This window comes from Lathyrus oleraceus, chromosome 4 (assembly GCF_024323335.1).
Source record: "Lathyrus oleraceus cultivar Zhongwan6 chromosome 4, CAAS_Psat_ZW6_1.0, whole genome shotgun sequence".
Classification (NCBI taxonomy): domain Eukaryota; kingdom Viridiplantae; phylum Streptophyta; class Magnoliopsida; order Fabales; family Fabaceae; genus Lathyrus; species Lathyrus oleraceus.
This window is the reverse complement of record NC_066582.1, coordinates 450,919,728-450,933,827: the sequence shown is the minus strand read 5'-3', so window position 1 is coordinate 450,933,827 and position 14,100 is coordinate 450,919,728. Positions and strand designations below refer to the sequence as shown.

Here is a 14,100-nt window from a genome sequence, read left to right as displayed (position 1 = left end):
TGGACATGGAGGTAACCCGAATATGTACATATTCGACAAGAGGGGGGGTCCCTAGGAGGCAAGACAGTCCTCACCCAAGGGCGAAAAGAGTTATGTTTAAACTTCCAACAGAGGTCCTTGAGGACAAATGGACTCAGGCGGGGTCGAAGAGGGGAAAGTGGAAAAGTTTTGAGGATGGAGGAAGAACCTCTTGGGCTTATAGAAAACAGTTCCAGGCATATAAGAGAGAGGCTATCAGACTAGAGAACTATAAAGGAAAGAATCACATGTCAAGGTCCCAATGGAGAAGACATCAGAGGTTGAGGAAGGCTGAAAGAGAGATGACTTCGAGGGATATTGGAGAATCCAACAACATCAAGGTTCCCCCAAATGTCACAAATTCGACCAAACCACCTGTAGGAAGGAAGTTGTTTCCAGATGAAAACAAAAATCAGAAAGTTCAGGAGGAACAAATAAGAGAGGAAGAAATGCTCACTGACGACTTTGAGTCCGACGGAGTGTCATCTGTTAATATGAATTGTAATGTGGTATCAGTCCTCCCATATGAATATAATCAAGAGACAGAAATTGAAGACAATGAGGAAGCAGATGATGTAGAGATGGCGAAGCATAAACCTGTGTGTTACTATGTTCTCAACAACGACGTTGTCGAAGAGCAGAATGCTCTTTTCGAAAGGCCTCACCAAGGGATGCAGAACCATCTCAAGCCCCTATACATTAGAGTTAAAGTTGAACATGTGGGGGGTGAACAAAGTTCTGGTGGACGGAGGAGCAGCAGTCAATCTGATGCCTCAGTTCATGTTAAAAAAGATAGGTATGTTCGACACTGATGTTAAACCTCATAAAATGGTATTGTCAAACTATGAGGGTAAGATGGGACAGACTCTGGGTGTCATACAAGTAGATCTGATTGTTGGATCAATCACAAGACCAACAATGTTCATGGTGATACCTGCGAAGGCGAATTACAACTTGCTGCTAGGAAGGGAATGGATCCATGGAATAGGGGCAATTCCTTCGACCATGCACCAGAGGGTATCCATCTGGAGAGAAGATGGTATAGTAGAAAATGTTGAGGCTGACCAAAGTTACTTCATGGCGGAAGTGAACCATGTAGATAAGAAGAACTTTGACAGGAACTTGGCTCATATAGGACCATATCACCCAGCTGAAGATGGCTACTCGCTAAATAAAAATGCTTTGTATTTCTTGACTTTACAACCTAATGGCTTTCAGTGGGATATGGAAATTATTGGGGACCCAGAAGAAGGGGAATCATCTAAAATACGGCCAACAGGCTGGGATGAAGACCTGGATTATGTCTGAGTCTTCTTTTTTCGAAAAGATTTCGGCCTACATGGCTGAGAACAAAAGAAAAGCGGCTCTCGAAGCCGAGATAACTAACATGGATAACAAAGCCACATATGGTGAAATTTATAATACAGGACCTGGGGAGTACTTTAAACCAAAATCCCCTGACGAACAGGTACCTATGGAACTAACAGAACAGAGGTTAGATGCCATCTATGACAAAGAGCCTCTGGGATTCGAAAAAGATCTAGTGACGTCAGGTGCGAAGATGTTAGCGCAAGATCCCCTTGAAGAAATTGATCTTGGAGATGGGAGCACAAAAAGAATTACCTACATCAGCACTAAACTAGACCCCAAGTTGAAAGTAAGAGTAATTGAACTACTAAGAGAAAACAAAGACTGCTTTGCCTGGGACTACGACGAGATGCCTGGTATGAAGAGGGAACTGGTTGAATTAAAGCTGCCTATCAAGGATGGCAAGAAGCCCATCAAGCAGACTCCAAGGAGATTCGCCCCAGAGATCCTCTGAAAGATCAAAAAAGAGGTCGAAAGACTTCTTTGATGCAATTTCATCAGGACCACAAGGTATGTCGAATGGATTGCAAATATAGTTCCTGTAATTAAGAAAAATGGCTCTTTAAGAGTATGTATAGATTTTTGTGATCTAAATGCAGCAACTCCTAAAGATGAGTATCCAATGCATGTGGCAGAGATGCTGGTTGACTCAGTTGCAGGCTATGAATATCTCAGCATGCTTGATGGATATTCTGGCTATAACCAGATTTTCATTGCAGAAGAGGATGTTTCCAAAACAGCCATTCGATGTCCAGGGGCAATAGGCACTTATGAGTGGATAGTTATGCCCTTTGGTTTAAAAATGTTGGGGCAACATTCCAGCGAGCAATGAATTCTATATTTCATGATTATATAGAGACATTTATACAAGTTTATATAGATGATATTGTGATAAAATCTATATCAGACGAAAATCATCTAACCCATCTCAGCCAATCATTCGAAAGAATGAGAAAACATGGCTTAAAGATGAATCCTCTTAAATGTGCATTCTTTGTACAGGCTGGAGATTTTCTGGGCTTTGTGGTCCATAAAAAGGGGATAGAAATCAATCAAAATAAGACGAAGGATATTATGGAGACCAAAGCACCATCAACTAAGAAAGAATTGCAATCAGTATTAGGAAAGATAAACTTCCTGAGAAGATTCATCTCAAACTTAAGTGGTCGAACTCAAGCTTTCTCTCCCCTCCTACGCCTGAAACAAGGGAAGTTCAAATGGAATGATGAACATCAAAAGGCATTCGACAAGATCAAGCATTATCTGATGAATCCTCATATCTTAGCACCACCATGTGGAAAGAAGCCTATGAGATTGTATATATCAGCTTCCGACACTACTATAGGTAGCATGTTAGCAAAAGAGAATGAAGATGGCGTCGAAAGAGCCATTTATTATCTTAGTAGGGTTTTGAATGATGCAGAAACTAGATACACTTAAATAGAAAAGTTGTGTCTTTGTCTGCATTTCTCTTGTACTAAACTCAAGTATTATATAAAACCTATTGATCTATACGTCTCTTCACACTTTGATGTCATTAAGTATATGTTATCAAAGCCAATAATGCACAGTCGAATTGGCAAATGGGAATTAGCCCTCACTGAATACTCTTTAGCCTTTATGCCTTTAAGAGCAATGAATGGACAAATAGTATCAGACTTTATTGTAGACCATGCAGTGGTCGAAAGTGCTCAACTTCAAGTTGAGTTAAAACCTTGGAGATTATTCTTCGACGGCTCCACTCATAAGGATGGAAGTGGAGTTGGGATCATGATAATTTCTCCTGATGGAATTCCAACAAAACTCAAATATAGAATAGAAGGTCCCCTTTGTTCCAACAACGAAGCAGAATATGAAGCCCTTATTGCAGGACTTGAGGCTTTGTTGGAATTGGGGGCAACTAGGGTCGAAATTAAAGGAGACTCAGAATTAGTGATTAAGCAACTAACGAAGGAGTACAAATGTATAAAAGAAAATTTGATTATGTACTTCGTCATTGCAAATAGGTTGCTCAAAAAGTTTAAATATATAGACATAAAACATGTTCCTAGAATAAAAAACCAAGAAGCTAATGACTTAGCACAAATAGCTTCAGGGTATAGAATTTTAAAAGAGAAGCTATAGGAACTTGTCGAAGTAAGAGGAAAAGCAATGGCTGCCAGATTGTCTCCGACAGATTTGGAAAGCACTCAGTTAGGATATGCTAACAAAGAAGAGTTTGAAGTATCGGCCATTGATACCTTGATGGGTACAGATTGGAGGAATCCAATTATTAATTATCTCAAGGACCCTTCAATAGATACAGAAAGAAAAACCAAGTACAGAGCTTTATCTTATGTTTTGATGGGGAATGAATTATTCAAGAAAACCCCTGAAGGGATCCTGTTGAAATGTTTAGGAGAAAATGAGGCGTATTTAGAATTATCTAGTGTACATAGTGGAGCCTGTGGAGCACACCAGGAAGGCCATAAGATGAAATGGTTGCTTTTCAGATATGGAATGTATTGGCCCACCATGTTAAAAGATTGTATAGAGTTTGCTAAGGGTTGCCAAGAATGTCAAGTACATGCAGGAATTCAACATGCTCCTGCAAGTGAGCTTCATGCAATTATCAAGCATTGGCCTTTCAGAGGTTGGGCATTAGATCTAATTGGGGAAATTCAACCTACTTCATCCAAAGGTCAAAAGTACATCCTTGTAGGAATTGACTATTTAACCAAATGGGTCGAAGCAGTACCTTTAGTAAATGTGGATTAAGAAATTGTCATTGAATTCATTCAAAGGCAAATATTATATAGATTTGGGATCCCAGAAAGTATAACAACATATCAAGGATCAGTTTTTACTGGTCGAAAGATGCAAGAATTTGCAAAGGAAATGAGTTTCAAATTATTAACATCTACACCCTATTATGCTCAAGCCAATGGGCAAGTCGAAGCAGCCAATAAAGTAATAATTGGTTTAATAAAAAAGCATGTAGGGAGGAAGCCAAAAAATTGGCACAAAACTTTAGATCAAGCACTTTGGGCTTGTCGAACCTCCCCTAAAGAAGCTACTAATACTACACCTTTCCAACTTACATTTGGACATGATGCAGTATTACCTGTCGAAATCTACTTACAATCAGTAAGAATCCAAAGACAAGGAGAAATTCCATCTGACCTATATTGGGAAGTGGTGATGAATGAACTGGTTGATTTGGACGAAGAAAGGCTGCATGCATTAGAAGTATTAAGAAGACAGAAGGAGAGGGTAGCAAGGGCATACAATAAGAGGGTCAAAGGTAAAACTTTCACTATGAATGATTTAGTTTGGAAAGTTATATTACCTATGGATCAAAAGAATAAAACATTAGGAAAATGGTCTCCACATTGGGAAGGACCTTTTCGAATTTTGAAAGCATTTTCAAATAATGCATATGAAATAGAAGAACTAGCAGAGGATCAAAGAATCCTAAAAGTAAATGGGAAATACTTAAAGAAGTATAAACCATTTGTGCATGAAGTTAAAATCATAACAATGTAGTAAGCAAAGAACTATCATAGCCAAGATGGTGAGTATATGTAAAACCTCAAAATTTTGCCAAGATGGCTTTGTCTTAATCAAATTACAAACAAACAAGATTCGAATAGAACAAATACAAGTGGAAATCAGAAAGGAATAGTGGCCTTCATCCGGTCATACTTTATCTTTGCCAAGCCAATCTTGTACTGAACAGCAGCTTGAACCCCTTTGAGGCGCACAATATCTTCGTTCATAGCAGTAGCCATTTCGACGTGATCTACGCTCTGCTTCGCCAGATTGTCAGCTTCAGTACTATCCAAGCCTTGAATAGCAGCCTACTTCTCCTTGGCATCAGAAATCTTCTTCTGCAATTCTGCAATGTGAGATTCCCAGAGTCGTATCGAAGCAGTATAAGTGTCGAATTCTGCTTAGGCTGATTTTCTGGAAGCAGCTAACTCCTTAGAGGCTTTTGAAGTTCGAAGGGTGTTATCAAACTCAGTAGCTTGAGCTTGTTCAGTTGATCGAAGCTTTGCTTTGGTATCCACCTCCCTACGGTATTCAGCACAGACTTGGTCAATGAGGTTCTGGATGTCGATAAGGGTTTCACCTATATCAGTGGGGCAAGCAGTGGTGTTGATCTTGCTTATCAACTTCTTTATGCCAAAGCTTGCTCCCACGTCCTTCTTCAATTCTTCAAAGAGATCCACATCAAAAACAACCTTCTTCACCTGCTTAAGGAGTTCGTCATGTGATGTTTCGTTTGCACTGGCACCAGAGTGGGTCTAAGTTCCAGAAATGATTTTTTCTGAAGAAGATTCTCTTTGAGCCATCATCAACCTTACATACTTGAGGGGATCATTTTGTTTCAAAGCATTTTTCTCCTCCTCAGTAAGTGATATAGGCGAAGTTTGGATTGTAGATGATCGAACGTTAGTTGGATTTGGGACTGTTTTGACAATAATATCACCAGTTCCAGTCTGATTTCCTTCAGGATCAGCTTCTTCCTCACTCATGTCTTCATCTTGCTGAAAGTACCCCTCAAACTCATCAGAATCCTGATCATCTTCGTCAGCATAATCTGAAGGGAACGTAATTCTTGGAGGAGAATTACTGGGAGTATCCTCAGAATCTTCTTTTTCTTCTGAATCCTTCTCTTCAGCTTGCTTCGAATCTTTTTTACCATCTTCACCAGGGGAAGAGGTTTCTTGTTTGTTCTGGGCATTATCTGCTTTGAGATTTTGGGCTCCAGTCGAAGATCCTTTGTTTTGAGCAGCAGCGCTGATTGTCAGAGGAGGAGATGGATTAATGCCGCTTGAAGGATCACTCTGATTGGCAGTAAATATGAGGGGAGTAGTAGGTTTTTCCTGAAAACAAAGTGTTAGAATAAAAAAGAAATTTATCAAAAGATAAAAGACTCAGGATAAAAGTTCACCCGTTGAGCCTCAGGGTTGGAAGCATTACCCCAATGTGCTCTAGCACTGCGTCACCAGAGGGCTGAGATTGAGTTTCCTTTGAAGGAGGAGAGAGATTTTTGATTTCAACACCTTGTTGTTTGGTTGTTTGATAAGGGGAAACTGTTGCCTTATTCTTTTTATGTTTCTTCTTAAGTGGAGTTGGAGGAGTTTCTTCTTCATCGTCTTCGACCAGAATTACACCTTCAGTTGGGACTTTTCTTTTCTTTGGCATTAAAGGAGGCTTGCCGCTACCCTGAAAGAAGGGGAATTACAAACAGTTAGAAAAAATACGAAAGAGACAAAGAAGTTATTTGATGTAATACCTTTGAACTCTTCTTTGTTTTTTTTGGAGCAGCATCCTTGGCAGAAGGAGCTCCCTGGCTCGAAGAGGTAGTTGGCTTAGAAGCAGTATTCGAACTAGCTTTCGCCACAGGCTTCTCTTTCTTCACCACCTTCCTTTCGACAGCTAAAGAAGAATGTGAGTTAGTCGAAACATGCAATGTTTAAAAGATTGGCAAAAATGAAAGGGAGTTGTAAAACCAAGAAATCCAAACATTCCACGCCTTCACATGTCGGAGAGGTAATTCTCACTGCATCCAAGTCAAAGTGAAGAAAGCCTTTGAAACTGTCTAAGGTATGTTTGGTTGCAACTACTCTTTTAGCAGGTCTTTGTTGGTTATTTTTCAGTACATTAAAAATGTTCCCACATGTGAACCAATCTGGGTAAGGGGGAAAAAATGACAAAGCAAAGTCTGCACTAGGTAAATTTGGAAATTTGGGTGGTTCACACTCAAAGGCCAAATCATATTTACATTCAGGTTTTACAGCTTTGGGAAATTTCTTTCTGGCAATTCGTTTTTCAAATTTCTCTTTTAAAATTGGCACTGCGTAAGGTTTGAACAAGTTCCATTGGGTTATGGACAGTTTCAAAGTACTTTTGGAATGCTTGGATTTCTTCAGAATGTGTAAGCTTACCCTTATAGACATTTTCCTGCAAAGATGAAAAGGCCTTCGTTAGATGTTCCTTGATTTCAGCAGTAGTAAACATGTTCTTGGAATAAAAATATGTCCACCAAGTGGCAAAACCTTTGGTGGAGTGGAATGATGGTTGGTATGCTATTAATTGGAATTCAGCAAAGTTTGCATGGAATTCTTTGTGGGTTGAAATGTCTCGAGCGCTCCAATCAGTCCCTGCACAACATATCTCACACTTTCGATTGAATAGAGAGACAGGAATGAGTTGACACAACCCAAATTATCGAGAGACAAAATTAGGTTGGTAAGCCAACAAGCAAACATGGCTCTTTACTGGCAATATCCTTGAAACAAGCAGCCTTGGGAAAATAAATGCACGCCATATATCTTCGATCTCTGTATTGGCGTCCCTAACAGCATCTTCGAGCGAAGTAGTGAACCAGGAAGGACCATGGGTCCGACTGGCAAAAGGAGCCATCGAAGGAGAGAAATGGTGGCGCTTCGAGAACATCAGGGTATACTTGGTGAGGGAAGTTTGCAGATTGTCAACATCATCAACTGGAGTCAACTGCAGGAGTCTGGTACCTTCGATGCTTCGATTTACTATCTCTGGGGCGTTTTCATCAACATTTCCATGTGTTGGCAAAAAGGATTTGAAGGTGGCACTGAGCCACAATTGAAGAAGCCAATAAGGCCCAGATAGTAATAAGTTTGTACCAGCTTTATACTCCTTTAACTTGGCACTAGCAGACCCAAGACTTTCATACAAACTAGCCAATAGAAGCTGACTTAAACACACCTTTCGACCAGCGTGCAATTGATTGGCAAGTGTTAGAAATCTCTTTGCAACTTGCAGAGATTTACAGCAGAAGAAAAACTTGGATAACCACAGACCCAAGAATGCTATATGTTCTATGTCAGAAACTTCTTCCCCGTCAGCATGATATAAATTAATATAAGTGTTGAACGAAGCATTCTTGACGTTAAAGTCAATTAAGTATTCGCAGTCTTGATAAGGGTCGAAGGTTTCTCCTGTCGGAGGAAGTCCAGAAATGGCAGCTACGTCGAAAAGCGTAGGAGTTATCATTCCACAAGGGAGATGAAAGGTGTTATATGTACTATCCAAGAAATACAAGCTAGATAATAACAAAGGTTGGCAGTAGCTAAACCCTAGCTTCGACATCTGAATCAAGTCAAAAATGCCCAATTCTTTCCAAAATGGAGCTTTCTTTTTCTCAACTTTCGTCAACCAACCTAAATAAGATTTGTCTAAAGTTGGACAAGAACGAAAGGGTCTGAAACTGTCAGTAATATAATTTAGTTGAAAAGCCTCTCTTTGGACTGAATCTTCAGCGTTTCTGGAGGAAACAGTTTTGTTGGCTATGGGTTTTGTAGTGTGATAACAAGGGAAAAATTTAGACATTTCTCTAAATGACCTTCAGGAACTAATGGGCCTAAAAACCCTAAAGTATTTCCAGAAAGTAAAGAGGGAATCATTACCTGGGAAGCAAATATTGCTTTCTGTTCTTTGCTGAGTTTTGGAGAAGTAATGTACTCCTGATGCCCAACAGTTATGATTTTGCTTGTTGGAATGTTTTGAGAAGCAGAACTCTTTGAGGATCCAGCGCCTTTAATGTTCTTTGATTTCTTTTGCTATTTATCAGAAGACATTGTTATGGGTTTTTTTGGAGGTTTTGAAAGATTAGGGATTCGAAGAAGAAGAAACGTTTCAGAGAAGTTTGGAGATGAACTCAGGTTGAAGATGAAGATTTTTGTAAAAAAGGGAAAAGGGAGTGACAATGGGCTTTTATAGTATTAATTTACGAATTGGTTGGTTACACCTTGCAAAGGTAGTGGGCCACGTGCTGGCTTTTCTGTGAAGAAGGTGCAAGGACTACTATTCATTCTTCTTGGAAGTTGAAATTCATGATGATAATAACTACGCGCATGTCTTGATCAGATGTTTTGAAAAAGTAAGTCATGATTACCTGACAATTATGGACTTTTAGGACTATGAAAGGTCTCTAGTCGAAATCTGGTGATTACAAGAAATGCCCATTTCTGCATTTGATTCGAAATAGACATTTATTTGGGGCAATTTGTTAGCTGGAGATTTCGACCATTAGGTTAAAGCTTTTTGAAAATATTATGTTTTGGAGAACAATATAAAAAATGGCTGTGTCGAAGCTATTTATTCCTTTTCTTGGGAGAAAGAACCTTTTTTGTCGAAGCTTGAGACTTAGAAGATTTTTTTTGGGTTTCCACAAGTTCTCTTCGACGTGGGCGTTTGACAGATTCGAAGCTTCAAACGGGAAAGATTTGAAATTCAAACGAAGCAGTTTCGTCAGGCCAACGTGTGGAAGCATCTGAGACACGCAACGTTTGAAAATGTCGAACGTGACAATCATCTGTGTAGAGACCGTTAGGGTCGAATTGTTATAAATAGGAGTCTTAGTTTTTAGATTTCGTGTGTTCAAACTGATATACAAAATTCATTAAAAATACTCAAAGTACCGGAGCGAGAGAAACGAGTCTTTGCTGAAAATGTATGTATGAAGAACACCATGATTATATTTCATATTATCTTTCTATTGCAAGTTACTTAAAATTATACCATTTTACTGTCTTTTCTTCTGTCGAATTGCCTTTATCCTCAAAGTATTTCGTCATTTGCTTTTACCTTTGCATTTGCATTTCGCCAAACTTTCATTTCCAGCATTTTTTCAAACTTAAAAAGCCTTTTACTTCAAGTTATCCATTTTTACTTTTGCCAATTACCTTCGTTATCTTACAAAACCCCTTTTTACAGAATTACTGTTATTTGTCCTTTATCTTTAAAGTCATAAGCCATTAGGATTTGTTTAGAGTTATTGTCAAAACACTCTTTGCTTTGTACCATTCATAAACCAGAAACAAACTTAATCATGAATCAAACTACCATAACATTAGTTCTTGAGACACATGTCCTAGGATCAATCTAGTCGATCCTGTAAGTTACCAAGATTAATAATATTGGAGGAATAACGGTTGTTTGTCAGAAATTATTGGTAAACACACTCCAAACATCAAAGTTGAAGTAGACACATTGAATTTGTTTGTGCAACTTGGAAATGTTTCATCTCATAAAAAATGAGCAAGTTATGGCCTTGGGAAGTTGACTTTCAAATTAGGGTTTAGACAAAATGACCTATAATGTTTCAACATAGAAAATGATTTTCCAAGCAAAACTAGCTCTAGGTCTCAACATGAAAGTTGTTTAGAATCTCATTTAGAGTAAGTTTTCTCTTGTAATCATTTTCATATGGTGAAAATTGTAGGAGATAGGGTCTAAGGAGACCCAGTTTTGATCAGATGAATTCATCTGGCCAACCACCATCAACCAACTTGATAACTTCCAATTCTCTTGACTTTATTGGCTCATGGTAGATCATATATGCATAGGATGATGATATTTAAAGTGTCCCTTGAGAATTTGATCAATTGGTGAGATAGCTTGTTGGAGAAGTTACTCAAGATACCCAGTCAAACTAGGGTTTCCAAGGCAAATCACCTTCAAACTCTTGAAGAAAACTTGATCAACATAACATGTAGAGATCATTAGGACTCATATATGATGCTTATAACCATTCTTGAATCAGTTCTTGGTTGTGCTCTTTGTTCATGAGGGTCTCAAACCCTAGATGTGATCAATGAATCAATGAGATCATGCCCTTCCTACAAAAGAGTTAGGCAAATGCAAAGACATATTTTTGGTATTTTGGTTAGTAAATGATAATATACAAGTATGATATAATCACAAAGTGCTTGATGATCTCTCCCAAAACAAACCCAATGAAAAAGGGGTAAGGAGGATGCCAAGATATGATCCCATGCTATTGCTTATGATGAAATTGCATGAGGGATCTTAGGGTCAAATTTGGGGTCTTACAGCTGCCCCTATTTAAGGACATTCTAAATGAGGAGGTGAAGGTTAAAATCTTCGTCTCGACTCAATAGAATGGGCTTAAATAACAACATATAGAAATGAATTTTGGTCCCTAAGAGACCTCGTGATTCATATGACATGAATGCAAAAATTAATGCTCTGTGGGGAGATATTTACACAAAGGAAAAAGAAATCAGAGAGACCGAAAGTCCACAGGAGCATAATGCATTTCGTAAGGAAAGCTCGCTGGGGAGACAGAGACTCTGGGGGATAAAAAAGGAGGTATGCGTAGGCCAGGATACGACTTAAAACTGTTGGGGGACTAGAGGAATTCCATGCAAAATGGAAGAACTCAGCCAAGGAAATAACAACATCTGCAGGGGATACGAATAAGTCAGGATAAAACTAAAGTACTCGACTCACGCAGGAGAAAAACGATTTCACCAAGGAAATGCGCACTCAACTCAACTGGGGAAGAGATAAACTTCGACACTGGAGGAGTAGAAATCTATTATCTACTACCTGTTACTAGGTAAGGAGATAACAAAAGTCTGACAGAGAGAACATCCATCATCGGTTAGGATGAGCATATCAAGGATGACTTGTTGAGGAACGCCAAGAGGGAGTATTCATTACCGATTACTGGGTAAGAATAGCCTTGCTGGGACAAACTACAGAAAATAGGATTTACAACTACCAGTTGTTGGGCAAAAGACCAAAGGTGAGAATATCCGTCATCGGTTAGGATGAACATATCAAGGATAAACTCGACAGGGAAGAAAATCAGTCACCGGTTAAAGCGAACATATCAAGGATAGACTTGCTTGGGAAAGTCAAGGAGGATACCCGTCATCGGTTAAGATGAACATATCAAGGATATACCAACTGAACAAAAGGGTAATTACATCTATCGAAAACTGGATAGAAAACCTTCAGAGAGAAAATCCGTCACCGGTTAGGATGAACATATCAAGGATAAACTATACGAGGGGACAAAGTGGGATTTACAACTACCGATTACTGGATAGAAGACCAAAGGTGAGAATATCTGTCATCGGTTAGGATGAACATATCAAGGATAAACTCGACAGGGAAGAAAATCCGTCACCAGTTAAAGCAAACATATCAAGGATGGACTTGCCTGGGAACGTCAAAGAGGATACCCGTCATCGGTTAAGATGAACATATCAAGGATATACCAACTGAACACAAGGGTAATTACATCTATCGAAAACTGGATAGAAAACCGTTGAAGAGAAAATCCATCACCGGTTAGGATGAACATATCAAGGATAAACTCTGCGAGGGGACAAAGTGGGATTTACAACTACCGGTTACTGGGTAGAAGACCAACAAAGAGAAAATCTATCACCGGTTAAAGTGAACATATCAAGGATAGACTCTGAAAAGGGGAGCAAAAATAGGAATTACATCTATCAGTTACTGGATAGAATACCAAAGAAGAGAAAATCCGTCACCGGTTAAAATGAACATATTAAGGATAGTCTCCGCACAGGGAAAAAGTAGGATTTACAACTAATGGTGACTGGGTAGAAGACCACAAGGAGAAGAAAATTCGTCATCGGTTAAGATGAACATATCAAGGATTAACTTTCTGAGGAACAAAATAGGGATTACAACTACCTTTTTACTGGGTAGAAAACCAAAGAAAAGAACATCTGTCACTGGTTAAAGTGAACATATCAAGGATAGACTCCTGCAGGGGAAAAGAAAGATATCCGTCACCGGTTAGGATGAACATATCAAGGATATACTTCCAGGGGACTCCACTGAGGAGAAAAATGGTACTTCTGTCAACCCAATGAGGATATAACTCAAGGGGAGTAATTCCATCCAGAAAATCTACTGGAGAGGAAACAGAAATAACAATCATCCACGAGGAAAACAAACTCAGTGGGGAAGCAAAGAAAGGTTAAAGTCTTTCTGCTTAAGGGGATGACGTTCTACAATTTTGAAGGAGGACAAACACCAAATTTTATATGGGGATAAAGTACCGCCACAACAGAGAATGAGAATCTTAGACAAATCCAATATGAAGATGCAGGATATGCAAATCATGAAATTATATGAATGTATATGTATATGTATATATGATGATTATGCTGACAAAACGATCACAAAGGATACAAAGGTGTCGCAAATAAATTGAACCACCGGTACAATCCTCGGTCAATCCACAAAATATGGAGACAACCGTCGGAGAACAGAGAGATCAACATCCCAAGGGCTCAACCCTAGCTGGGGAAAGAGGAGATCTGCAAAGGATAGAACATCTAATATGTGGGGAATTTTAGGTCAACACCATAAAAATGGGAGACAACCCCACAGAGAAAAAATAAATCAACAAAAGCTGCTCAAAACCAGGAGGAAACTCTGACTGGGAGCAAATGCAATCTACTGGGGAAGATCAACCAAATCTCTGAAGATCAACCCTGTTGAGGAGATACGAACTTCACTAGGGATGCACAAACTCCACTAGGGAAGGCCGGAACTCTGTTGGGGAAGCCATAGGGTATCTGAATCAACCGACTCGGTTGGGGATAAAGAAGTTCCACTGGGGATCAAACACTCCACCAGGGAACTAAATCTATCAGCTGGGGATAACGGAATTCCATTGAGGAAATGAATCAACACTGGCGCCTAGGGATATCCGAAGAGTTACTTCTTGGGGAACCACAGATGCTTCGCACTTAGGACTTGCTATCCATTGAAATGCTGTTGATATTACTGTTACTTGCTTTGGGAAATTTCTTTTATATTTTAAAGAAAACTTGATTTTGATTTAAAAATTTAATTTCAAAATGATCATAATAAAATTTAAAACTATTGGCTAAA

General features: G+C 39.1%; 2 protein-coding genes across 2 annotated transcripts; one reads left to right on the top strand and one right to left on the bottom strand.

Moving 5' to 3' along the window:
* The first annotated feature begins 3,537 nt into the window (after nt 1–3,537).
* Nucleotides 3,538–4,911, top strand: LOC127137928 (uncharacterized). Its single transcript, XM_051064334.1, has 2 exons — nt 3,538–3,832; nt 4,367–4,911. The coding sequence occupies exons 1-2, from the start codon at nt 3,538–3,540 to the stop codon at nt 4,909–4,911; spliced, it is 840 nt and encodes a 279-aa protein (XP_050920291.1).
* A 2,688-nt stretch (nt 4,912–7,599) lies between these two features.
* Nucleotides 7,600–8,742, bottom strand: LOC127137927 (uncharacterized). The gene has a single exon (XM_051064332.1). It carries the CDS (start codon nt 8,740–8,742, stop codon nt 7,600–7,602), a length of 1,143 nt encoding a protein of 380 aa, XP_050920289.1.
* Nucleotides 8,743–14,100: the final 5,358 nt, after the last annotated feature.